Here is a 27815-nt window from a genome sequence, read left to right on the forward strand (position 1 = left end):
ATACCGACTCCAAACCCTGAGTGAGTGCTCCGCAAGGCTCAGTGGGTAGGTGTAAACCACTTGCACCGACCAGTGATTCATAACTGGTTCAACAAAGGCCATGGTTTGTGTTATCCTGCCTGTGGGAAGCGCAAATAAAAAATCCCTTGCTGCCTATCGTAAAAGAGTAGCCTATGTGGCGACAGCAGGTTTCCTGTAAAAAAAACAGTGTCAGAATGACCATATGTTTGACGTCCAATAGCCGATGATAAGATAAAAAATCAATGTGCTCTAGTGGCGTCGTTAAATAAAACAAACTTTACTTTTACTTTTTAAAGTCAGACGACCTATTGAGTACAAGTACAAAAGGAGGATCGAGGACATATTTCAGGGACAGAACATAGAGCAAAAGGGAATAATGGACTAACTTTTGAACAGGGCACCCCAATGTACTGGGTAGAATCGTCTAGGGTACGAATCTTCTAGGGTATAAAACGGTAGTGTGTACGAATGGTTCAGGGACGAAACAAAATGGGTACGAATCGTCTAGGGTATAAAACGGTAGTGTGTACGAATGGTTCAGGGACGAAACAAAATGAGTACGAATCGTCTAGGGTATAAAACGGTAGTGTGTACGAATGGTACAAAGACGAAACAAAATGGGTACGAATCGTCCTGTACCCCCCCCCCCCCCCCCCAATAATACGTTTGATATTCGTAAAACGAAGGGGCGAGATTTGGCTCAGTCAATTGAGTGCTTGCTTGAGGTGCTTGTGTGGCAGGATCGAATCACCTCGGTGGACCCATTCCGCTGATTGTTTTTTCTCGTTCCAACCAGTGCACCACAACTGGACAAAGGCCGTGGTATGTGTTTTCCTGTTTGTGGGAAAATGCACACACACACACACACACACACACAAAATATCCATGAATGTAAACCCCACAATTTATTTTAATACATAAATATACGTATTTTATACACGTCTCCCATCTATGGGAAAGTGCATATAAAACATCCCTTGCTGCTAATGGAAAAACGTAGCGGGTTTCCTCTGATGACTACGAGTGAGAATGACCAATAGCCGATGATTAATTAATCGATGTGCTCCAGTGTAAGACATAAAGAGGCTTTGTAAACTCGGCTCTTTGTTGCTTTAAAAAAAAGCACTTAATAAAGAGGACTGTCACTCCCAGACTAGTTTACTAAGTCATAACTAGCACCGGACAGAGATCGTTAGAGTAAAGAGGACTGTCACTCCCAGACTAGTTTACTAAGTCATAACTAGCACACCGGACAGAGATCGTTAGAGTAAAGAGGACTGTCACTCCCAGACTAGTTTACTAAGTCATAACTAGCACCGGACAGAGATCGTTAGAGTAAAGAGGACTGTCACTCCCAGACTAGTTTACTAAGTCATAACTAGCACCGGACAGAGATCGTTAGAGTAAAGAGGACTGTCACTCCCAGACTAGTTTACTAAGTCATAACTAGCACCGGACAGAGATCGTTAGAGTAAAGAGGACTGTCACTCCCAGACTAGTTTACTAAGTCATAACTTAGCACCGGACAGAGATCGTTAGAGTAAAAAGGACTGTCACTCCCAGACTAGTTTACTAAGTCATAACTAGCACCGGACAGAGATCGTTAGAGTAAAGAGGACTGTCACTCCCAGACTAGTTTACTAAGTCATAACTAGCACCGGACAGAGATCGTTAGAGTAAAGAGGACTGTCACTCCCAGACTAGTTTACTAAGTCATAACTAGCACCGGACAGAGATCGTTAGAGTAAAGAGGACTGTCACTCCCAGACTAGTTTACTAAGTCATAACTAGCACCGGACAGAGATCGTTAGAGTAAAGAGGACTGTCACTCCCAGACTAGTTTACTAAGTCATAACTAGCACCGGACAGAGATCGTTAGAGTAAAGAGGACTGTCACTCCCAGACTAGTTTACTAAGTCATAACTAGCACCGGACAGAGATCGTTAGAGTAAAGAGGACTGTCACTCCCAGACTAGTTTACTAAGTCATAACTAGCACACCGGACAGAGATCGTTAGAGTAAAGAGGACTGTCACTCCCAGACTAGTTTACTAAGTCATAACTAGCACCGGACAGAGATCGTTAGAGTAAAGAGGACTGTCACTCCCAGACTAGTTTACTAAGTCATAACTAGCACCGGACAGAGATCGTTAGAGTAAAGAGGACTGTCACTCCCAGACTAGTTTACTAAGTCATAACTAGCACCGGACAGAGATCGTTAGAGTAAAGAGGACTGTCACTCCCAGACTAGTTTACTAAGTCATAACTAGCACCGGACAGAGATCGTTAGAGTAAAGAGGACTGTCACTCCCAGACTAGTTTACTAAGTCATAACTAGCACCGGACAGAGATCGTTAGAGTAAAGAGGACTGTCACTCCCAGACTAGTTTACTAAGTCATAACTAGCACACCGGACAGAGATCGTTAGAGTAAAGAGGACTGTCACTCCCAGACTAGTTTACTAAGTCATAACTAGCACACCGGACAGAGATCGTTAGAGTAAAGAGGACTGTCACTCCCAGACTAGTTTACTAAGTCATAACTAGCACCGGACAGAGATCGTTAGAGTAAAGAGGACTGTCACTCCCAGACTAGTTTACTAAGTCATAACTAGCACCGGACAGAGATCGTTAGAGTAATTACAGCTGTGATGACGTGCACTCATGAATCACTGTCATAACAGTGATGCTATCAAGTGTTCACGAAAGCTGAACATATCCTGCCCCACCAATGGCACCCGTCATGAGTACTGCCACAACAGCTGTCTTACAGTCTGTCACTTCATCTAAAACGATGAAAACTATATTTTTATACACAATAAAAAGTATGTTTTGTTTAACGACATCACTAGAGTACATTGATTAATTAATCGTCTGCTACTGGATGTCAAACATTTGTTAATTTTGACAAAGTCTTAGAGGGGAAACCTGCTACATCTTTTATATGCACCATACCACAGACAGGATAGCACATACCACGACCTTTGATATACCAATCGTGGTACACTGGCGGGAACGAGAAATAGCTAATGGGTCAACCGACAAGGATCGATCCCAAAACAACCGCGCATCAAGTGTGTTACCACTGGGCTACGCCCCGCCCGTACACACAATAAATCCACGTGGTGTTATGTACGTTGACTGTATTACAAATTAATTACAGATTCGTTACCTGTAGTCTAAAGGTTATCGTGACAATAACATCAAGTACCTGTAATTATACACCGGTAACATTTTGATCACGCATCTGACATCTTCAGTGTGTCATTTAAGGTTACACACCTCCGTTTACTTTTGCATGAATTTCAATCCAGTTTCTACATGAGAATTTAAATTGTGTCAAAAATACTATAATATTAAACAAAACACATGTCTGCTATTTTTAAAGGGACAGAGCCTAGTTTTTAAACACTACATCATATACTTCACTATTAGAGCCGTTTATGATCACTGAAATCAAACATTACTTACATTTTATTATTTAGAGTATCCATTTCCGTACAACTGGAGTGTTTCTGGTCATCCTGGTGTTTCTAATAGTACACAATGCATTTTTGTTCATATTTTTAAAAACACATGTGCGTCTGAGAAGTAATGATTATGGAGTCGCGTTTTAGTCTATTTTTTAAGGGTATTTCAACGACAAAGACTCTTGTTTCACTCTGTTGTATCCAAATTTGTTTCAGGTTTGTAAATTAACTTAGTGTCCATTTTTACGGGTTGAAACTAGGGTCGAGGTGAAAAATATGACTTAGTGTTTAAAAACTAGGGTCCGTCCCTTTAATAAGTACATTCGCTTGTTAACCATCATGCAAAACATCAATATAGGTTGATCACAATTGTTTTGATTTATCCATCTTCATGCCTGAGTAGCGCTTCATTTTGCTGTTATGCAAGTGGCAGCATACAACATGCACAGTTGTTATCATTTAGTGGTAACAATAACAAATAACTGCAAATCGCTGGGTAATTTTGAATGCTGTCATGTGAGGTCATAGGTTTTAACGTGCACATTCAAGACAAGATAAGACAAGAATTTTGTTCTCATAAACTGCACCGAGTGCAATATGGAGAAAATATAAACAAAATAAGTTACAAAGTGGTAATGGACATAATATTTAAGTAATATTAACCCGGAAGACTGACAATGACAATGACAATTTGCAAATATTTACAGTTTACACAAAGTGATTTTTAGTTATAGAAAATAACTGGTAAAAGGTAATTGCACTTGCTCTGTTGGTATAGTAACTAGGTATATACACATTTCGATCAGTAAATAAAGACGTACATTTAAAATATAGTGAAACTCATCACCAACATCAGTGTTGCACAAGTGACATATTCTGTTTTCTCTCTCAATATTAAACCATCTACCGGTTTCAATAGGAAGTCTGACATTACCAGTTCTAAATTTTTTGAGAGTTTCAACAAATAATTTTATAATTTAAATTCATTCATTCAGAACAAGCTGTTGTATCACACGGCTGTCATAGGTGCTGGTGTCGTCTTCCACCGGCTCATCCGTCCAGGACAGAAAAGGGTTTGGGGTGGGTGGGAGAGGTGGGGGAGGTGATCGTCCTCGCTGGCATATGCAAGGGGGTACAAGCAGCCCAACCAGGGTCGGTAGCGGGCGAGAGTTGGTAGCGGGCGAGGGTCGGTAGCGGGCGAGGGTCGGTAGCGGGCGAGAGTTGGTAGCGGGCGAGGGTCGGTAGCGGGCGAGGGTCGGTAGCGGGCGAGAGTTGGTAGCGGGCGAGGGTCGGTAGCGGGCGAGAGTTGGTAGCGGGCGAGGGTCGGTAGCGGGCGAGGGTCGGTAGCGGGCGAGGGTCGGTAGCGGGCGAGGGTCGGTAGCGGGCGAGAGTTGGTTTTGGTGCTATTGAATTTGCAAATGTCCCGTAGGATTGAAGTCAAATAAATCTACTGCGTAATTTCTTGAAGGTGATTTTGACGCATAATTTATAATTTCATAATGCATTTTAATGAAGACCCATTTCCTATATCAGTCTTTCTTACACATTCGTTGGTGAGAACACCATGCGTTAATTTTGGTTACACGTGGTTGTTAACACATACGACATACGACTGGCTGCTCCTAGGTGATGACCAGGTCACCAATGCCATACGTCCAATGAAAAACTACACGATGGAAATCGATTAGACTGTGACGTATAGATAACCTGACATTCGTGTATCTGTGACGCGTAAGTCAACTACAAGTGCAACGGATGTAAATAACTTTTAGTCGAAAAGAATGTTAAAATTTGCTTAAAACATGGTTTTTGAGGATATGTAAGAAATAGAATAATACATTTGTGTCAGTTAGATACCATTTATCTCACAACTCGTTGTTTAAAAACGTATTAAACTCACTTTCGCTCGTTAGATACATTATAAAACAACTCGTGAGATAAATGGTATCTGAAGGACACGAATGTATTTATTCTCTATATATTAAGCTGCTACACAAAATATCGACACGAGGAATGGTGGTATGATACATTTAGTACCGTGGTAGGTCAACCTTCTAAGTCACCCTCTCAGTTAAAATACACGTCCATTGAACAGCTCTGACTAGAATTTCTATAAATGTGACTTAATATTTTATCAAGCCAAAAATTATGACTAAATAAATAACGACTGGTTAAATTGCACATCCACAAACACGACTGTTACATAGTTAAGTCCACATAAGTCCGTATAAAGAAAATCCATGCAAATCGGTAACAGAAAAGAAATCTCGCTGAGTCATTGTTAAATGTCCAGCCACTGTGTTGGTCAGAATAGACGTCATTCGTCCAAATCAGCAGAGAAAATCTAGCCGATACACTATGAAGAAAAGTCAATACAGAGAATCCATCCAAGGCACTTTGAAAGAAAATCCATTAAGTCAGTATAGAGAAAATGAAACAGAAAAAAAAAGAGTTCAAAATTTTAATCCAGGCTGTGTGTTGGGGTTAGGTTGTGTTTCGGTATTCACCACCAAGAGTATTATTGGTTGGAGGTCACCCAGACAAACCCCACCCTGGTAAGTCATGTTAGGAATATATAAGACCCGCCAACATAATAATTATTATATGGTGGAACGGGGAGAATGCGAGTTGGGGGGGGGGGGGGGGGGGGGGAAGGGTGACCGTGATCAGCACCAACATTTCTGTTGTTTTTGTTCTTTACAATCCTGCACCTTTAATGAACCATTCGTCACATAGCTTTCTCTCTGACGTGTCAATGGTGACGTCATAGCGTGACTGAGTTCACGACCTGAAATTAAAATTAATAATAAAGTTGCCATCTCGACTGTATCTATATTTAAAGAGGCCGTCTCGAGTTTGCTGACATTGTAGTATGTTTAATACACACACGCACACACACACACCCACACCCACACAAACACCCACCCACCCACACCCACCCACACACACACACAAACACACATATATATTATATGAAACATAACATAAGAGGGAGGTTGATATATATATATATATATATATATATATATATATATATATATATATATAATATATATATATATATATATACCCCCCCCCCCCCCGATAAAAAAAATAAAAAAACCCCACCGAAATGTAGGAGAGAATAATATAATACTAGATGACAAGACAATATAATATTAACATACAAACCAATATCATCAAAAAGAAGTTTCACATTTTCTCCTGTTTTAGCAGAAGTTTCATAAAACGGACACTCATATCTATCCGCCATTGCTTTGCCTTCCTACAAATAAACACAACAAATGGAGTTAACAAAAACACGAATACAATAGGCAACAGGGGCGGATCCATTATTTTGTAAAGGGGGTCTAAATAGGGCAAGTCTAAGTTTTGTTCGGGGGTATGCTCCTCGGAAACGTTTGAAATAAAGAACGTGAAAGTTTGTTTTGTTTAACGACACCACCAGAGTACATTGGTTTATTAATCATCGGCTATTGGATGTCAAACGTTTGGTAATTCTGACAGGCTTAGAGAAGAAACCCGCTACATTTTTCCATTAGGTCAGGTCAGGTCATAGGGTTTTACGTGCACATTCAGAGCAAGCTGTTGTAGCGCACGCCTGTAATGGGTGCATGTGCCGGCCTCGCCCGGCTCCTCCGTCCAGGACAAGAAATGTTATTTAGCGGTGTTAAATGCACGATAAACTACCTCCAATTTGACGTCAGATGATGATTATCTCCTAACTAACACCCGCAAATCTAAAAACTCCGTATGGTTATGTCCACTGTAAACTGAATTGTTTTTCTACGGAACTAACTGTATATTTGGTATTTCTTGAAAAAAAAAAAAAAAACCTGGCTACAGTCTAACTGTAGACCCTTGAACCGTCAACTTCGCCTGTTCCAATTGCTAATGACGTCACTTTCTAATGATGTCATTAGCATTTGGAACAGGCAAGTTGGGTGTTATTTTCATTTGATCCCAGAAAAAGAATGTAATTAACCAATCACAATACAGGACACATTCGCCATCAGTTTACAATAAATTTTAAAACCCCTTCCTTAAAGTATTAAGTGAAGAAAGTAGTGGAACTTTGCACGACTCATTTTCAGTTAAAGTCTGTTTGCCAAACACTCATTTTTGGCTCAACCTTGCATTTCGGTACCCACAATTTAGCATCTTTGGAAGGTGCTAAATGAGGATCCGAGGGGTGCAAACTTGGCACCCTTAAGCTTTTTTAAATATTCAACATAAAGTCTATGACTGGTGTCAATACACATAACTGGCAATATCTAAGGTATTTTATCACCTATGTCAAAATTGTTGATGACTATGACGGTGTTTTAGGGGACAAGGGATTAATTTTGACCTACTCCAAGTTAAATTTAATCATTGCAGCATTATTTAAATCCAAGATGGCTAGGACAAGGAAAGTCCAATCCATCCCATTATACACCAACTAGGCAAAGATTTTGATGGTACGGAACTGCAAGGATAGTCAAGTGGCTTGACCATCAGACTCTATATATAGCTATGACTCTCCCTGCTTAGAATGTGCTTTTCACCCGCTACAAATGCGTATACTCAGCTTTTTTCTTTTCATTTCAACTTATATTTTCGTGATTATATCCAATTAAGGTTCAAACACGCTATCATAGGCATTCACCTCAGCTATCTGTGCTGGACAGTAGGTTAGTGAGAGAGAAGAGGGTGTAGTGGCCTTACACCTACCCACTGAGACCTTAAGAAGTCGCTCTGGGTTGGAGCCGGTACCGGGCTGCGAACACTGTACTTACCAGCCTGTAGTCCGATGACTTAACTACAACACCACCGAGGCCGGTGTACCCAGCTAATTACACAGACTACGAAATGTCAATCTAAGGGGGATAACTCTCCTTGATCTCAGCTACCCATAACTCTTTTTGACAAGTTAGTTCCATTGGCGTAGTCAGAATTTTATAATGTGTGGGGTGGGGGTGGGGGTGCAACCACATTGTCTTTGCGTCGTGTTATGGGGGGACAGTGAAAATATAAAACTAGTGGGAGGAGGGTAACTGGGGAGGGACATGCCCCCCTCTTTCTACAGCGAAAGGCTTGTTTTGCTTAACGACACCACTAAAGCACATTGATTTATTAATCATCGGCTACTGGATGTCAAACATATGGTCATTTTGATAGAGTCATAGTGAGAAAATCTATATTTCTTTTAGTAGTAGCAAGGGATCTTTTATATGCACTATCCCACAGACAGGATAGCACATACCACGGCCTTTGATATACCAGTCGTGGTGCATTGGCTGGAACGAAAAATAGCCCAATGGGCTCACCGACGGGGATCGATCGTAGACCGACCGTGCATCAAGCGAGCGCTTTACCACTGGGCTACAACCGCCCCTTCTTTCTACACCAATACAGGTAACAGCCACTAAAGGCGACACCACACGATACGAGTTCTACGTACGATTACCTAACAACCGATGGAATCGTAATGTTGTATTGTCACAATCGCAATCGGCTATTCTTGTACAAAACACTCGTGTAGTGTGAGCTTGCCTTAATTAAACAGTTACGTATGTTGCGGAAATAGGAAAGCAGTAATTTTTATTCGTTAGTTTTTACCTCATAGCGGATCTGTCTGTTTTCAGTGTCATCTATTTTGTTACCGACGAGGACGAAACACAACTTTGGCTCAGTCTTTCGTGCCTCTTCAAACCATGTAGGAACTGCCAAAAACGAAACCTGTGAGGAGAAAAGAAAGGAATGTTGAACCAGACCACGGCACATTTTAAACTACGACACATGGTCGAGAGATAGTTAAGAAACCCGTTGCCGCCACATAAGATACTCTTTAAAAACGGCAAGGGATCTTTCATACACATTTTTTTTTTTACAGGCAGGACAACACATACCAGGTTTTTGATATACAAATCGTAAGGGCACGGCAGAAAGAACCCGAGTCCTTTCACGGCGAACGATCCTGCGTCCCATCGAATCTCAGACATGAGAAAAGTGCAGTTAAAGCAGCTTGTGTTTCATTGTTTTATACATGAACCTAGAAAGTGTAGTTCAATGTATAGAGATTCATATTAAAGACCCTGACCCAAGTTTCAACACGCGGAAATAGACAATAAGTTTGGTTAATCTGTAAAATATAACACATCTGCATAAAGTTACAACAGAGTGAAACAAAAGTCTGTCACGTTGAAAGGAGGTGGGGGAGGGGGGTGGGGGAAGCGACTAGAGCTCGTCACTATAATCATTACTTCTCAGAGGTACGTGTGGGTTTTTTTGTGGGTTTTTTAAAACACGAAAAATGCATTTCGTAGTAATTAGAAACATCAAGATGACCAGGAACACTTCGCATGTACGGAAATTGATAATCTAAACAATAAAATCTATAATTAGTAATGTCTGATTTCAGTTGTCAAAAACGTCTCTAATATTGAAAAATACGTCGTAGTGTTTAAAAACTAGAGTCTGTCACTTTAACAAAAACGTCTCTAATAGTGAAAAATACGCTATAGTGTTTACAAACTAGAGTCTGTCACTTTAACAAAAACGGCTCTAATAGTGAAAAATACGCCGTAGTGTTTAAAAACTAGGGTCTGTCACTTCAACAAAAACGTCTCTAACAGTGAAAGATACGTCGTAGTGTTTAAAAACTAGGGTCTGTCACTTCAACAAAAACGTCTCTAACAGTGAAAGATACGTCGTAGTGTTTAAAAACTAGGGTCTGTCACTTTAACAAAAACGTCTCTAATAGTGGAAAATACGTCGTGGTGTTTAAAAACTAGAGTCTGTCACTTTAACAAAAACGTCTCTAATAGTGAAAAATACGTCGTAGTGTTTAAAAACTAGGGTCTGTCACTTTAACAAAAACGTCTCTAATAGTGAAAAATACGTCGTAGTGTTTAAAAACTACGGTCTTTCACTTTAACAAAAACGTCTCTAATAGTGAAAAATACGTCGTAGTGTTTAAAAACTAGGGTCTGTCACTTCAACAAAAACGTCTCTAATAGTGAAAAATACGCCGTAGTGTTTAAAAACTAGGGTCTTTCACTTCAACAAAAACGGCTCTAATAGTGAAAAATACGCCGTAGTTGTTTAAAAACTAGGGTCTGTCACTTTAACAAAAACGGCTCTAAGAGTGAAAAAAAACCCGTCGTAGTGTTTAAAAACTAGAGTCTGTCATTTTAACAAAAACGTCTCTAATAGTGAAAAATACGTCGTAGTGTTTAAAAACTAGGGTCTGTCACTTCAACAAAAACGTCTCTAATAGTGAAAAATACGCCGTAGTGTTTAAAAACTAGGGTCTGTCACTTCAACAAAAACGTCTGTAATAATGAAAAATACGTCGTAGTGTTTAAAAACTAGGGTCTGTCACTTCAACAAAAACGTCTCTAATAGTGAAAAATACGCCGTAGTGTTTAAAAACTAGTCTGTCACTTTAACAAAAATGGCTGTAAGAGTGAAAAAAACAACGTTGTAGTGTTTAAAAACTAGAGTCTGTCACTTTAACAAAAACGTCTCTAATAGTGAAAAATACGTCGTAGTGTTTAAAAACTAGGGTCTGTCACTTCAACAAAAACGTCTCTAATAGTGAAAAATACGCCGTAGTGTTTAAAAACTAGTCTGTCACTTTAACAAAAATGGCTGTAAGAGTGAAAAAAACAACGTTGTAGTGTTTAAAAACTAGAGTCTGTCACTTTAACAAAAACGTCTCTAATAGTGAAAAATACGTCGTAGTGTTTAAAAACTAGGGTCTGTCACTTCAACAAAAACGTCTCTAATAGTGAAAAATAAGCCGTAGTGTTTAAAAACTAGGGTCTGTCACTTCAACAAAAACGTCTCTAATAGTGAAAAATACGCCGTAGTGTTTAAAAACTAGGGTCTGTCACTTCAACAAAAACGTCTCTAATAGTGAAAAATACGCCGTAGTGTTTAAAAACTAGGGTCTGTCACTTCAACAAAAACGTCTCTAATAGTGAAAAATACGCCGTAGTGTTTAAAAACTAGGGTCTGTCACTTCAACAAAAACGTCTCTAATAGTGAAAAATAAGCCGTAGTGTTTAAAAACTAGGGTCTGTCACTTTAACAAAAACGTCTCTAATTGTGAAAAATACGTCGTAGCGTTTAAAAACTAGGGTCTGTCACTTTAACAAAAACGTCTCTAATAGTGAAAAATACGCCGTAGTGTTTAAAAACTAGGGTCTGTCACTTCAACAAAAACGTCTCTAATAGTGAAAAATACGCCGTAGTGTTTAAAAACTAGGGTCTGTCACTTTAACAAAAACGTCTCTAATAGTGAAAAATACGCCGTAGTGTTTAAAAACTAGGGTCTGTCACTTCAACAAAAACGTCTCTAACAGTGAAAAATACGTCGTAGTGTTTAAAAACTAGTGTCTGTCACTTCAACAAAAACGGCTCTAAGAGTGAAAAAAAAAAACGTCGTAGTGTTTAAAAACTAGGGTCTGTCACTTTAACAAAAACGTCTCTAATAGTGAAAAATACGTCGTAGTGTTTAAAAACTAGAGTCTGTCACTTTAATGTTTTTTTATGTCAATATATACTAAACAAATAAATATTTTTTTTCATGATAAATTAATTCCGTAAATCGTCTGTCAAAATGGACCTAGAATGTTCACAGGGTATTGATAATTTTCATTGACAACAAAAACTAACGGGATCTAAATGGCATAATTATAAATAAATTAAAGGAAGTCAAATCGGGCGAGCATATTTCACAGTATATTGTAGCGAACTGACTCTTTCAATATTTGTTTGTTAACACGTCACCCCCCCCAAAAAAAAAGTAACACCCCCCAATAAATTAATTTAACAAAATTAATAAATATAGATCTTAAAAACTGAATTTGCACACACGTATTCAAGTAAAACTTTAATATTGTAATATAATGATGGTAATTAGATGGCGAAGATGAAGATGATGGTAGTGGTGGTGATGATGATGGTGACGATGATTATAAATATAAAGAACAAAATCGTTGCTACAATTAAAAAAATAACATCTTTGCACAAAGTGAAGTCTAAGGGACGTTTTCACAAGGGTAGCAGTATACAGTTAGCTCCCATGTGCGCGAAAATAGTTCACTGGTTGGTTTTGCACAGATCCATGTTTGAAGGCTAATTATTTGGAATAGGAAGTAAATTCTTAAGCTTAGTGATAGCCCTGGTTTTACTTTTAAAAATGACAATTGGTTTGTCACCAGCAGTGCAAACGGTTTAACTGTAATGAGGCTTGGTATTCACACACCGGGTTTTCCTTGTGACAAAAGTGGGGCGTGATTGTTTTGAGTATGTTGATCATAACGATAATCAGATGACGATGATGTTGATAAACCTACACTGACCTTGCTAGTGACGTCATAGACTATAATGGCGGTGTGGGCTGACCGGACGTAAAATCCGATAAGACTTCTGTACCTTTCTTGGCCACATGTGTCCCACAGTTGTAACACAACAGGTGAGCCGAAGTCCGGTCCTTGCAGTTTTACACGCAGGTAATCCACTATACATAAATAAATACATAAACAAATAAATAAATAAATAAGTATGGATACAGGGCCGTAGGAGAACTCGCTCTGGGTGGGAGCCGGTACAGGGCTGCGAACCCTGTACCTACCAGCCTGTTGTTCGATGAGCTTATTATAAATGTATACAGTGTCCGGAAAAGCGGTGTTTCCTGTTACTCGACATCAAACAATTGTGTCGGATACCGAGTAAAGAGGATTACGCAAACACAGCTAATGGCTTTAGTTGGTAGCCGAAACAATCAACGTATCATCGCTAGTGATTGGGGTGGCCCTCATTAATAAATATTTGAGAGAGAGAAAAAAACCCCTCTAACCTGGAAACTAATGCCTGCGTATACATTTCGGAACTTGAGGTTGGGTGCCAACGATGCGAAATTTATACGCACGCGTATTTTCCCCGGTTTACAGTATATGTCCACGTGTGCGTGGTCTCGTTAAGACCGTTAAAGGGACATTCCTGAGTTTGCTGCAATTTTTAAGATGTTATCGACTAACAGAGACTTTTTAACGAATGTTATTACATATCAAATACATTTGTCTGCATAAAATATTAGTGGCTGTATATTAAACGTGTTTCTGATCGTTCTAATATTTGTACTAGGTTAAATTTCATTTTATTTCCTAAATATCTTTTTTTTTTGTACGTACGAAATTATTTGAAGACAAAATCTAGTTTGGGCTTCTTACAAATATTCAGACGACCAGAAACACATTGAATATACAGACACTAATATTCTAAACAAGATAATATATTTAATGTGTAAGTTTAATCGTAGAAATATTTTATTAGTCGGAAACATCTTACAATGCAGCAAAGTCAGGAATGTCTCTTTAAGATGCACAACTGGTAGGAAAGAGATGGGTTGCATGTCATCAAGAAGTCAGTAGATGTGGAAATGAAAATGTATTTAAACAAAGAAAACATTAGGTTGAGCAGGGACAGGTTTCGACCCCAGAAACCCTTCCCCTTTACACACGCCTACCTGAGAAGCCCGATCCGTGAGAACAAGAGAAAATCAGACTAGGGTATAGTTCAATCATCATGGTTGGTATAGTTGTGCGGACGCGCCCGGCTCCGGGAGGTATGAGATGGTACCAATGTTAAATAAAATAAAGTCTAAAAAAAAAGAGTAGTAGGGGCCAACCCCACTTCCTATTTCTTATTAGAAAGGGGTGGTCAATCTTCCAGTGCTGCTAAGACAGGTTGGGACAGGTAGAAACTAAACGCGAACAACCGTGACGTTCTGCAGAATGGCCGTCATACAAAACACCGAAAAACCTGTCGACTAAAATCAGCTAGAAAAATGCCGTGGAAGCAAGGGATCTTGCTGAAAAAGAATCCATCCTGGTGGCGCAGGCTGTCGAAACGAGAAACGCCTTCGCATTCAGTCAGTCAGTCCCTATGGCCGCATACATGCTAATAGAAAACTCATTTTATTAACAAAAACAACAAAATGAAGCACTCCCAAGTTGAGTTCGTGAAAACACGTGCAGTGGCGAGCTCCAGACTGGGAATTTCAAAGCAAAAGTTTATATATATAATTATGCAATTTTGAGAGACCACTTTAAGCAATACATTTAACCCACTACCCCCAAAACCCTTCCCCTTTGAAAAAAAAAAAAAAGAGAGAAAAAAAAAAAAGAAGAAAAAAAGAAGATAGAAAGAAAGAAAACAAAAAAGAAGGATACGTAACAGATTTCTTACCATAAACAGTTGCCTTTGGATCCTGTTTATATGTATTGGCATGAACTCGTTTAGCTAAACAAGTTTTTCCTACGTTTCCCTTTCCAAGTAGAACTACCTTCGCGGAAACCGTATCTCCGCCAAACCTTCCGCTAAAGGAAAGAGATCGCTCCATCATAGTCATTTCTTAAAACGATCAACACGCTGCCATGTTGCTGGTATCAAGAGATGTTGCCTAAAGGAAAGGAATGTTTTAACGACATATGGTTAAATCCACTGCTACTAAAAATAAAATAAAAAGAGAAAGAAAAAGAAGGGTGGAAAAAAGACGAAAAAAAGGAGGTAAAATTCGTTTTTGTTTAACGACACCACTAGAGCGCATTAATTAATTATCGGCTATTGGTAGTCAAATATTTGGTAATTCCGAGTCAGCAGGGATTTCGATCTCATTAATTTGGGCACAACAAGCTTTATGTTTATTTTGAACACACCAAAATCTTTTTAGTGCAGTAATGATTGGTTGGTGTGGGGGTTATTGGGTTTTTTTTAACACCACAAACATTTAACACAGAGACAAAGACGTGTTTTTTGTTGGACGTTGAATGGTGAAGCCGCAGTATTTCCATTTCGGTATGGGACTACTTGACAGGGCCGTGCTCCACGCTTGCTGTCCGTTGAGCTATCTCAGTACCACCCGAGCCCGGGGTACACGGAACCTGCAGTGCATGCCGTGCAGTAATGTTAATAACAGATGGTAAAGACTGGTATATATTCAGAAATTCATTTCAAATTATTTTAACCTAATTATAGCCAGGACCGGATTTAGACCTTGGTGGTGGTGGTGGGGGGAGGGGGAGGGGAGTTTGTAATTAGGAGCAGGTATACTTGATTCAAAGTTTGTAATTAGGAGCAGGTATACTTGATTCAAAGTTTGTAATTAGGAGCAGGTATACTTGATTCAGTTTGTAATTAGGAGCAGGTACACTTGATTTAAAGTTTGTAATTAGGAGCAGGTACACTTGATTCAGTTTGTAATTAGGAGCAGGTACACTTGATTCAAAGTTTGTAATTAGGAGCAGGTATACTTGATTCAAAGTTTGTAATTAGGAGCAGGTACACTTGATTCAGTTTGTAATTAGGAACAGGTACACTTGATTCAGTTTGTAATTAGGAACAGGTACACTTGATTCAAAGTTTGTAATTAGGAGCAGGTACACTTGATTCAAAGTTTGTAATTAGGAGCAGGTACACTTGATTCAGTTTGTAATTAGGAACAGGTACACTTGATTCAGTTTGTAATTAGGAACAGGTACACTTGATTCAAAGTTTGTAATTAGGAGCAGGTACACTTGATTCAAAGTTTGTAATTAGGAGCAGGTACACTTGATTCAGTTTGTAATTAGGAGCAGGTACACTTGATTCAAAGTTTGTAATTGGGAGCAAGTACACTTGATTCAGTTTGTAATTAGGAGCAGGAACACTTGATTCAAAGTTTGTAATTAGGAGCAGGTACACTTGATTCAAAGTTTGTAATTAGGAACAGGTATACTTGAATCAGTTTGTAATTAGGAACAGGTACACTTGATTCAAAGTTTGTAATTAGGAGCAGGTACACTTGATTCAAAGTTTGTAATTAGGAGCAGGTACACTTGATTCAGTTTGTAATTAGGATCAGGTACACTTGATTCAAAGTTTGTAATTAGGAGCAGGTACACTTGATTCAGTTTGTAATTAGGAACAGGTACACTTGATTCAGTTTGTAATTAGGAACAGGTACACTTGATTCAAAGTTTGTAATTAGGAGCAGGTACACTTGATTCAAAGTTTGTAATTAGGAGCAGGTACACTTGATTCAGTTTGTAATTAGGATCAGGTACACTTGATTCAAAGTTTGTAATTAGGAGCAGGTACACTTGATTCAGTTTGTAATTAGGAACAGGTACACTTGATTCAGTTTGTAATTAGGAACAGGTACACTTGATTCAAAGTTTGTAATTAGGAGCAGGTACACTTGATTCAAAGTTTGTAATTAGGAGCAGGTACACTTGATTCAGTTTGTAATTAGGAGCAGGTACACTTGATTCAAAGTTTGTAATTGGGAGCAGGTACACTTGATTCAGTTTGTAATTTGGAGCAGGTACACTTGATTCAAAGTTTGTAATTAGGAGCAGGTACACTTGATTCAAAGTTTGTAATTAGGAACAGGTATACTTGAATCAGTTTGTAATTAGGAACAGGTATACTTGATTCAGTTTGTAATTAGGAGCAGGTACACTTGATTCAGTTTGTAATTAGGAGCAGGTACACTTGATTCAAAGTTTGTAATTGGGAGCAGGTACACTTGATTCAGTTTGTAATTAGGAGCAGGTACACTTGATTCAAAGTTTGTAATTAGGAGCAGGTACACTTGATTCAAAGTTTGTAATTAGGAACAGGTATACTTGAATCAGTTTGTAATTAGGAACAGGTATACTTGATTCAGTTTGTAATTAGGAGCAGGTACACTTGATTCAAAGTTTGTAATTAGGAGCAGGTACACTTGATTCAGTTTGTAATTAGGAACAGGTATACTTGATTCAAAGATTGTAATTAGGAACAGGTATACTTGATTCAGTTTGTAATTAGGAGCAGGTACACTTGATTCAGTTTGTAATTAGGAGCAGGTACACTTGATTCAAAGTTTGTAATTGGGAGCAGGTACACTTGATTCAGTTTGTAATTTGGAGCAGGTACACTTGATTCAAAGTTTGTAATTAGGAGCAGGTACACTTGATTCAAAGTTTGTAATTAGGAACAGGTATACTTGAATCAGTTTGTAATTAGGAACAGGTATACTTGATTCAGTTTGTAATTAGGAGCAGGTACACTTGATTCAGTTTGTAATTAGGAGCAGGTACACTTGATTCAAAGTTTGTAATTGGGAGCAGGTACACTTGATTCAGTTTGTAATTAGGAGCAGGTACACTTGATTCAAAGTTTGTAATTAGGAGCAGGTACACTTGATTCAAAGTTTGTAATTAGGAACAGGTATACTTGAATCAGTTTGTAATTAGGAACAGGTATACTTGATTCAGTTTGTAATTAGGAGCAGGTACACTTGATTCAAAGTTTGTAATTAGGAGCAGGTACACTTGATTCAGTTTGTAATTAGGAACAGGTATACTTGATTCAAAGATTGTAATTAGGAACAGGTATACTTGATTCAGTTTGTAATTAGGAGCAGGTACACTTGATTCAAAGTTTGTAATTAGGAGCAGGTACACTTGATTCAAAGTTTGTAATTAGGAGCAGGTATACTTGATTCAAAGTTTGTAATTAGGAGCAGGTACACTTGATTCAGTTTGTAATTAGGAGCAGGTACACTTGATTCAAAGTTTGTAATTAGGAGCAGGTACACTTGATTCAAAGTTTGTAATTAGGAGCAGGTACACTTGATTCAGTTTGTAATTAGGATCAGGTACACTTGATTCAAAGTTTGTAATTAGGAGCAGGTACACTTGATTCAGTTTGTAATTAGGAACAGGTACACTTGATTCAGTTTGTAATTAGGAACAGGTACACTTGATTCAAAGTTTGTAATTAGGAGCAGGTACACTTGATTCAAAGTTTGTAATTAGGAGCAGGTACACTTGATTCAGTTTGTAATTAGGATCAGGTACACTTGATTCAAAGTTTGTAATTAGGAGCAGGTACACTTGATTCAGTTTGTAATTAGGAACAGGTACACTTGATTCAGTTTGTAATTAGGAACAGGTACACTTGATTCAAAGTTTGTAATTAGGAGCAGGTACACTTGATTCAAAGTTTGTAATTAGGAGCAGGTACACTTGATTCAGTTTGTAATTAGGAGCAGGTACACTTGATTCAAAGTTTGTAATTAGGAGCAGGTACACTTGATTCAGTTTGTAATTTGGAGCAGGTACACTTGATTCAAAGTTTGTAATTAGGAGCAGGTACACTTGATTCAAAGTTTGTAATTAGGAACAGGTATACTTGAATCAGTTTGTAATTAGGAACAGGTATACTTGATTCAGTTTGTAATTAGGAGCAGGTACACTTGATTCAGTTTGTAATTAGGAGCAGGTACACTTGATTCAAAGTTTGTAATTGAGAGCAGGTACACTTGATTCAGTTTGTAATTAGGAGCAGGTACACTTGATTCAAAGTTTGTAATTAGGAGCAGGTACACTTGATTCAAAGTTTGTAATTAGGAACAGGTATACTTGAATCAGTTTGTAATTAGGAACAGGTATACTTGATTCAGTTTGTAATTAGGAGCAGGTACACTTGATTCAAAGTTTGTAATTAGGAGCAGGTACACTTGATTCAGTTTGTAATTAGGAACAGGTATACTTGATTCAAAGATTGTAATTAGGAACAGGTATACTTGATTCAGTTTGTAATTAGGAGCAGGTACACTTGATTCAAAGTTTGTAATTAGGAGCAGGTACACTTGATTCAAAGTTTGTAATTAGGAGCAGGTATACTTGATTCAAAGTTTGTAATTAGGAGCAGGTACACTTGATTCAGTTTGTAATTAGGAGCAGGTACACTTGATTCAAAGTTTGTAATTGGGAGCAGGTACACTTGATTCAGTTTGTAATTTGGAGCAGGTACACTTGATTCAAAGTTTGTAATTAGGAGCAGGTACACTTGATTCAAAGTTTGTAATTAGGAACAGGTATACTTGAATCAGTTTGTAATTAGGAACAGGTATACTTGATTCAGTTTGTAATTAGGAGCAGGTACACTTGATTCAGTTTGTAATTAGGAGCAGGTACACTTGATTCAAAGTTTGTAATTGGGAGCAGGTACACTTGATTCAGTTTGTAATTAGGAGCAGGTACACTTGATTCAAAGTTTGTAATTAGGAGGAGGTACACTTGATTCAAAGTTTGTAATTAGGAACAGGTATACTTGAATCAGTTTGTAATTAGGAACAGGTATACTTGATTCAGTTTGTAATTAGGAGCAGGTACACTTGATTCAAAGTTTGTAATTAGGAGCAGGTACACTTGATTCAGTTTGTAATTAGGAACAGGTATACTTGATTCAAAGATTGTAATTAGGAACAGGTATACTTGATTCAGTTTGTAATTAGGAGCAGGTACACTTGATTCAAAGTTTGTAATTAGGAGCAGGTACACTTGATTCAAAGTTTGTAATTAGGAGCAGGTATACTTGATTCAAAGTTTGTAATTAGGAGCAGGTACACTTGATTCAGTTTGTAATTAGGAGCAGGTACACTTGATTCAAAGTTTGTAATTAGGAGCAGGTACACTTGATTCAGTTTGTAATTAGGAACAGGTACACTTGATTCAGTTTGTAATTAGGAACAGGTACACTTGATTCAAAGTTTGTAATTAGGAGCAGGTACACTTGATTCAAAGTTTGTAATTAGGAGCAGGTACACTTGAATCAGTTTGTAATTAGGAACAGGTATACTTGATTCAGTTTGTAATTAGGAGCAGGTACACTTGATTCAAAGTTTGTAATTAGGAGCAGGTACACTTGATTCAAAGTTTGTAATTAGGAGCAGGTACACTTGATTCAAAGTTTGTAATTAGGAACAGGTATACTTGAATCAGTTTGTAATTAGGAGCAGGTATACTTCATTCAAAGTTTGTAATTAGAAGCAGGTACACTTGATTCAAAGTTTGTAATTAGGAGCAGGTATACTTGATTCAAAGTTTGTAATTAGGAGCAGGTACACTTGATTCAGTTTGTAATTAGGAGCAGGTACACTTGATTCAAAGTTTGTAATTAGGAGCAGGTACACTTGATTCAATTTGTAATTAGGAACAGGTACACTTGATTCAGTTTGTAATTAGGAACAGGTACACTTGATTCAAAGTTTGTAATTAGGAGCAGGTACACTTGAATCAAAGTTTGTAATTAGGAGCAGGTACACTTGATTCAGTTTGTAATTAGGAGCAGGTACACTTGATTCAAAGTTTGTAATTAGGAGCAGGTACACTTGATTCAGTTTGTAATTAGGAACAGGTACACTTGATTCAAAGTTTGTAATTAGGAGCAGGTACACTTGATTCAAAGTTTGTAATTAGGAGCAGGTACACTTGATTCAAAGTTTGTAATTAGGAGCAGGTACACTTGATTCAAAGTTTGTAATTAGGAGCAGGTACACTTGATTCAGTTTGTAATTAGGAGCAGGTACACTTGATTAAAAATTTGTAATTAGGAGCAGGTACACTTGATTCAAAGTTTGTAATTAGGAACAGGTATACTTGAATCAGTTTGTAATTAGGAACAGGTATACTTGATTCAGTTTGTAATTAGGAGCAGGTACACTTGATTCAAAGTTTGTAATTAGGAGCAGGTACACTTGATTCAGTTTGTAATTAGGAACAGGTATACTTGATTCAACGTTTGTAATTAGGAGCAGGTACACTTGATTCAAAGTTTGTAATTAGGAGCAGGTATACTTGATTCAAAGTTTGTAATTAGGAGCAGGTACACTTGATTCAGTTTGTAATTAGGAGCAGGTACACTTGATTCAAAGTTTGTAATTAGGAGCAGGTACACTTGATTCAATTTGTAATTAGGAACAGGTACACCTGATTCAGTTTGTAATTAGGAACAGGTACACTTGATTCAAAGTTTGTAATTGGGAGCAGGTACACTTGATTCAGTTTGTAATTAGGAGCAGGTACACTTGATTCAAAGTTTGTAATTAGGAGCAGGTACACTTGATTCAAAGTTTGTAATTAGGAACAGGTATACTTGAATCAGTTTGTAATTAGGAACAGGTATACTTGATTCAGTTTGTAATTAGGAGCAGGTACACTTGATTCAAAGTTTGTAATTAGGAGCAGGTACACTTGATTCAGTTTGTAATTAGGAACAGGTATACTTGATTCAAAGTTTGTAATTAGGAACAGGTATACTTGATTCAGTTTGTAATTAGGAGCAGGTATACTTGATTCAAAGTTTGTAATTAGAAGCAGGTACACTTGATTCAAAGTTTGTAATTAGGAGCAGGTATACTTGATTCAAAGTTTGTAATTAGGAGCAGGTACACTTGATTCAGTTTGTAATTAGGAGCAGGTACACTTGATTCAAAGTTTGTAATTAGGAGCAGGTACACTTGATTCAATTTGTAATTAGGAGCAGGTACACTTGATTCAGTTTGTAATTAGGAACAGGTACACTTGATTCAAAGTTTGTAATTAGGAGCAGGTACACTTGATTCAAAGTTTGTAATTAGGAGCAGGTACACTTGATTCAAAGTTTGTAATTAGGGGCAGGTACACTTGATTCAAAGTTTGTAATTAGGAGCAGGTACACTTGATTCAGTTTGTAATTAGGAGCAGGTACACTTGATTCAAAGTTTGTAATTAGGAGCAGGTACACTTGATTCAGTTTGTAATTAGGAACAGGTATACTTGATTCAACGTTTGTAATTAGGAGCAGGTACACTTGATTCAAAGTTTGTAATTAGGAGCAGGTATACTTGATTCAAAGTTTGTAATTAGGAGCAGGTACACTTGATTCAGTTTGTAATTAGGAGCAGGTACACTTGATTCAAAGTTTGTAATTAGGAGCAGGTACACTTGATTCAATTTGTAATTAGGAACAGGTACACTTGATTCAGTTTGTAATTAGGAACAGGTACACTTGATTCAAAGTTTGTAATTAGGAGCAGGTACACTTGATTCAAAGTTTGTAATTAGGAGCAGGTACACTTGATTCAGTTTGTAATTAGGAGCAGGTACACTTGATTCAAAGTTTGTAATTAGGAGCAGGTACACTTCATTCAAAGTTTGTAATTAGGAACAGGTATACTTGAATCAGTTTGTAATTAGGAACAGGTATACTTGATTCAGTTTGTAATTAGGAGCAGGTACACTTGATTCAAAGTTTGTAATTAGGAGCAGGTACACTTGATTCAGTTTGTAATTAGGAACAGGTATACTTGATTCAAAGTTTGTAATTAGGAACAGGTATACTTGATTCAGTTTGTAATTAGGAGCAGGTATACTTGATTCAAAGTTTGTAATTAGGAGAAGGTACACTTGATTCAAAGTTTGTAATTAGGAGCAGGTATACTTGATTCAAAGTTTGTAATTAGGAGCAGGTACACTTGATTCGAAGCACAAATTCTATATAATATATCAGCCTCTAATTCTACTGACTCAACGTGGGGGGGGGGGGGGTACGTAGCCCAGAGGTAAAGCGCTCGCTTAACGCGTGGCGGTCTGGCATCGATCCCTTTTGGTGGGCCCATTGGGCTATTTCTCGCTTCAGCCAGTGCACCACGACAGGTATATCAAAGGCCGTGGTATGTGTAATCCTGTCTGTGGGATGGTGCATATAAAAAATCCCTTGCTGCTAATCGAAAAGAGTAGCCCATGAAGTGGCGACAGCGAGTTTCCTCTCTCAATATGTGTAGTCGTTAACCATATGTCCGACGCCATATAACCGTAAATAAAATGTGTTGAGTGCGTCGTTAAATAAAACATTTCCTTCCTTCCTTGCTCAACGTGAGTTAATCCTTTCTTAATAAACACATTTAATGTTACAGATGATATTTAGATTCGCGTTTCAATTGCTTTTCAGTATATAATTCATATGTTAAACGTGAAGTTTTTGAAGGAGTTCGGAGGTGGGGGTATTCATTAGCAGCAAGTGATCTTTTATATGCATTTTTCCAAAGACAGGACAGCACATACCTCAACCTTTGATACATACCAGCAGTCATTCGATTATTGTATTACGATGACATCTAGTCAACCTCGTGCTCCGGAATCGGCCACTGGCGAAGTCAGAGACTGAATCTGGGGTAGGCGTGCCTGAACCGTAAGGCTGTGAGCACGATAACACAGTTCCCATTCCCATCTAGTCAGAGATGACAATAACGTAAACGTATTAAAAATCGCATATCTTAACTATAGGCACCTGATGACAGGATAATTTAATTTTCCCAAAAATATATCTGGCTTGTCGCCCCTCCCCCCTTGGAGATTTCCCCCTCTCACTTGTGTCCCCACTTCAGAAGTTCCTTTGGGCTTGTATTAAGTTTTTATTTTTGGTGAATTTAATCAAATGCTTTTGTACAGAGAAGAATATAAAGAATAGTAAAAATGAATACATCGGAATATTACGTATAAAATGTGATTCACAACCATAAAGAGATATTCATTTTTTACGCAGCCTTCGTATAATAGCCCAAATAGGTCCAACGACGGGGATCGATCTTATACCGACAGCGCATCAGGCTACGTCCCGGGCCTATTGAACTATAATACACATCACTAATATCAAAATGATATGAAAAGAAATAAAGAATCAAGCGTCATAAATTTAAGGACGGAAATGCACTTTTTTGTCCTACTCTGTATAAACCTAGATAAAAGTATGGCCTGTAACTCCCCACCACACACACACCTCACTAGATATTGTGACCCCCCTCCCCCCCCCCCCCCCACACACACACACTCCACATATCGTTCCTACAGTATTGGCGTGATAAATACTTGAAATAAGCAACACACCGATCTAACCAGCTACTCTCGGCACACTAAGTTCAAAATATAGCTCCCCTTTTTATTATTTCGGCGTAACGTTGAAAAATGTGTCCAATTTCCTTCACTCAAACTGCGCACACTTTCCCTTTGGCATTAATCCTACGGGACATTCCAAATTCCATAGCACTCAAACCCACCCTCCGCCTGTTACCCGACTCCGGTCGGACTGCTGGTGCTCTCTTGCACCTGCCAGCGGTCCCTTCTCCCACCAACCCCAACCCTCTCCTGCACCTGCGCCCATGACAGGCATGCACTACAACAGCTTGCTCTGAACGTGCACCTAAAACCCCTATGACCTGACCTAACACACCAAACGTGTTTATTTATTTATTTATTTCAACTTATTTTCGTGCTAATATCCAATTAAGGTTCAAGCACGCTGTCCTGGGCACACTCCTCGGCTATATCTGGGATGTCCACCCAGGACAGTGGGCTAGTTGTTAATGAAAGAGAAGAGAGTGTAATGGTCTTACACCTACCCACCCACCGAGTCGTTAAAACTCGCTCTGTGTGACAGCCGGTACCGGGCTGCGAACCCAGTACCTACTAGCCCTTATGTCCGATGACTTAAGTTAACCACGATACCACTGAGGCCGGTACCGATCTTGAAAACTGCCACAAATTAAATTAAATTATAACGAAAACCTGTACTCACCTTTTAACTCTAACTGTCAAGGGGTAGCCAGGTTTTCCACAGAAATGAACATAAATAGGTCACTCGAGTTCGGTTCGAACAACATCTGTGTAACGAATTGTATGCTGTTTCTTATATTAATATAATTTACATTTTATATGTCGTAAACTAATACTCGGCAAAACCTAGTGGACTATAATGTCGACACAAGAGATCTATAAATAGAAGTCACTGAAATACTTGTTATTTCTTCGGCATTACTTAGTACTATTTTATAATTTCCGGGTTTAATACGCCCTAGAGTTACTTCCCATGAAACAGCGCTTTAGGTTGCACTATAGCAAATAGAATCCCATACGCGACAAAGTTAAAGTATGTTGTATGCACTATATCAATCAAGTTATAACCCATGGATACGAATAAAGCAACCCCTCCACTAAAGTATTAACTCAAGAAAGTGGAACCGTTATGGCGCATTTTCGATATAACCGGATGTTTTACACCTCCAGTTTCGTACAAAATTGTAATCCTTAGTTTTAGTAGTACCCCAAGCATAGTAGTATTATGACACAGTGATGAAATACATTTATTGCCCAGATAAAATTAATATTTTTTGGACAACAAACATTGTCATATTTATCACCAATGGCAGGACTGGTTATATTAACTGTTTTATTAAACGTTCTGTGCACCTCGAACTCTGTCCCAGCCGGGTGTTATTTGGTTGTGCGCTCCCTTTATATTAGGTTCGACTATAGTAGTGTTTTCCCTAGCTTGTTTTAGCATGGTGCAGCACCATGCCTCAATAGTCTAGCACCATCTTGCCTCAATCAGCACCATGCTTCAATAGTCTAGCACCATCTTGCCTTAATCAGCACCATGCCTCAATAGTCTAGCACCATCTTGCCTTAATCAGCGCCATGCTGCCCTAAGATTAAACAAGCCTTTTGCACTAATTAATTCTGAAATTGCCTTTATAAAACACCAAAAAAGGTATTATTAATTAATAAAATATGCCTTTTATATCTTTTGCCATTCATTTATTAAAGCAAGCACATCAATTACATTAATTACATTTATTTCAATTAATTTTTGTGTATTTTTAATACAAAAAACAAGTGCCCCGAAAATGGTGATAATGCCCCAAAAGGTTTTGGTCTACCATGCCTTGCCAAATTTCTAGGGAAATCACTACTATAGGTTGCATTGTACCAAATAAGAAAGTTCCATGTCAAAGTTCGAGGTGCGCCTGAAATATTTATTGAGTGAAAACAGCTGCGGCTGTGATTGGTAGTAATATGTTACATTGATTATTTGTGCGAACACTGCTATCCATTGCCAATAAATAAATACAGTTTTATATGTTATACAGTTGTTATGCAGTATATAGAAAATATTTGAAACCAATGCAGGGTACCCCAAAAAATGGAACTGCGAGTTTTAGAAAAATATATTAAAAAATATATTTCATTACATGTAGTCTATATGACTATAACTGTAACATCAAGTGTCTGTGATCCTGTATGGTATTATTTTACAGTTTATTACATGTAGTCTATGACTATAACTGTAACATCAAGTGTCTGTGATCCTGTATGTTTTTTTACAGTTTATTACATGTAGTATATTACTATAACTGTAACATCAAGTGTCTGTGATCCTGTTTATTATGTAGTATATTTATTGTAACACAAGTGTCTGTGATCCTGTATGGTTTTTTTTACAGTTTATTACATGTAGTATATTACTATAACTGTAACATCAAGTGTCTGTGATCCTGTATGTTATGTTACAGTTTATTAGATGTAGTCTATATGACTATAACTGTAACATAAAGTATCTGTGATCCTGTATTTTTTGTTACAGCTTATTAGATGTAGTCTATGACTATAACTGTAACATCAAGTGTCTGTGATCCTGTATGTTTTGTTACAGTTTATTAGATGTAGTCTATGACTATAACTGTAACATCAAGTGTCTGTGATCCTGTATGTTTTGTTACAGTTTATTAGATGTAGTCTATATGACTATCGTGACTGTAACACCAAGTTTCTGTGATTCTGGATGTTTTGTTACAGTTTATTAGATGTTTTCTATATGACTATAACTGTAACATCAGGTGCATGTGATCATGTGTCTTTTGTTACAGTGCATTACATGTAATCTATATGACTATTTTGACTGTAACATCAGGTGTCTGTGATTCTGTATGTTTTGTTACAGTTTAATACATGTAATCTGTATGACTATAACTGTAACATCAAGTGTCTGTGATCCTGTATGTTTTGTTACAGTTCATTACATGTAATCTGTATGGCTATAACTGTAACATCAAGTGTCTGATCCTGTATGTTTTGTTACAGTTCATTACATGTAATCTATATGACTATAACTGTAACATCAATTGTCTGTGATCCTGTATGTTTTGTTACAGTTTATTAGATGTAGTCTATATGACTATAACTGTAACATAAAGTATCTGTAATCCTGTATTTTTTGTTACAGCTTATTAGATGTAGTCTATGACTATAACTGTAACATCAAGTGTCTGTGATCCTGTATGTTTTGTTACAGTTTATTAGATGTAGTCTATGACTATAACTGTAACATCAAGTGTCTGTGATTCTGGATGTTTTGTTACAGTTTATTAGATGTTTTCTATATGACTATAACTGTAACATCAGGTGTCTGTGATTCTGTATGTTTTGTTACAGTTTAATACATGTAATCTGTATGGCTATAACTGTAACATCAAGTGTCTGATCCTGTATGTTTTGTTACAGTTCATTACATGTAATCTATATGACTATAACTGTAACATCAATTGTCTGTGATCCTGTATGTTTTGTTGCAGTTTATTAGATGTAGTCTATATGACTATAACTGTAACATCAAGTGTCTGTGATCCTGTATGTTTTGTTACAGTT

At 37.8% G+C, this 27815-nt stretch overlaps 1 protein-coding gene across 2 annotated transcripts; it reads right to left on the reverse strand.

Annotated features, from left to right (window-relative positions):
- Window positions 1–5936: 5936 nt before the first annotated feature.
- LOC121387451 (ras-related protein Rab-6-like) lies at window positions 5937–25179 on the reverse strand. 2 transcript variants are annotated; one of them, XM_041518565.1, is made up of 6 exons: window positions 24910–25179; window positions 14731–14944; window positions 12843–13000; window positions 9091–9210; window positions 6661–6754; window positions 5937–6277 (listed from the first exon to the last, which is right to left on the reverse strand). In XM_041518565.1, the coding sequence occupies exons 2-6, from the start codon at window positions 14891–14893 to the stop codon at window positions 6156–6158; spliced, it is 657 nt and encodes a 218-aa protein (XP_041374499.1). In that variant the 5' UTR covers window positions 14894–14944; window positions 24910–25179; the 3' UTR covers window positions 5937–6155. The 2 variants fall into 2 exon arrangements, with proteins under 2 accessions (XP_041374499.1, XP_041374500.1); XM_041518566.1 differs by having other exon boundaries at window positions 6136–6277; window positions 6657–6754.
- Between the last annotated feature and the right edge of the window lie 2636 nt (window positions 25180–27815).

Source organism: Gigantopelta aegis, chromosome 13 (genome assembly GCF_016097555.1).
Source record: "Gigantopelta aegis isolate Gae_Host chromosome 13, Gae_host_genome, whole genome shotgun sequence".
Lineage (NCBI taxonomy): Eukaryota > Metazoa > Mollusca > Gastropoda > Neomphalida > Peltospiridae > Gigantopelta > Gigantopelta aegis.

Excerpts from the sequence above, each read along its gene's own strand:
- LOC121387451 (XM_041518565.1), bottom strand. The coding sequence starts at position 14,893 with ATGACTATGATGGAGCGATCTCTTTCCTTTAGCGGAAGGTTTGGCGGA. Across the intron at positions 9,211-12,842 it reads TCTATGACGTCACTAGCAAG|GTTTCGTTTTTGGCAGTTCC; the intron begins GTCAGTGTAGGT and ends TTCTCCTCACAG. Across the intron at positions 6,278-6,660 it reads ACTTCTTTTTGATGATATTG|GTCGTGAACTCAGTCACGCT; the intron begins GTTTGTATGTTA and ends TTTTAATTTCAG.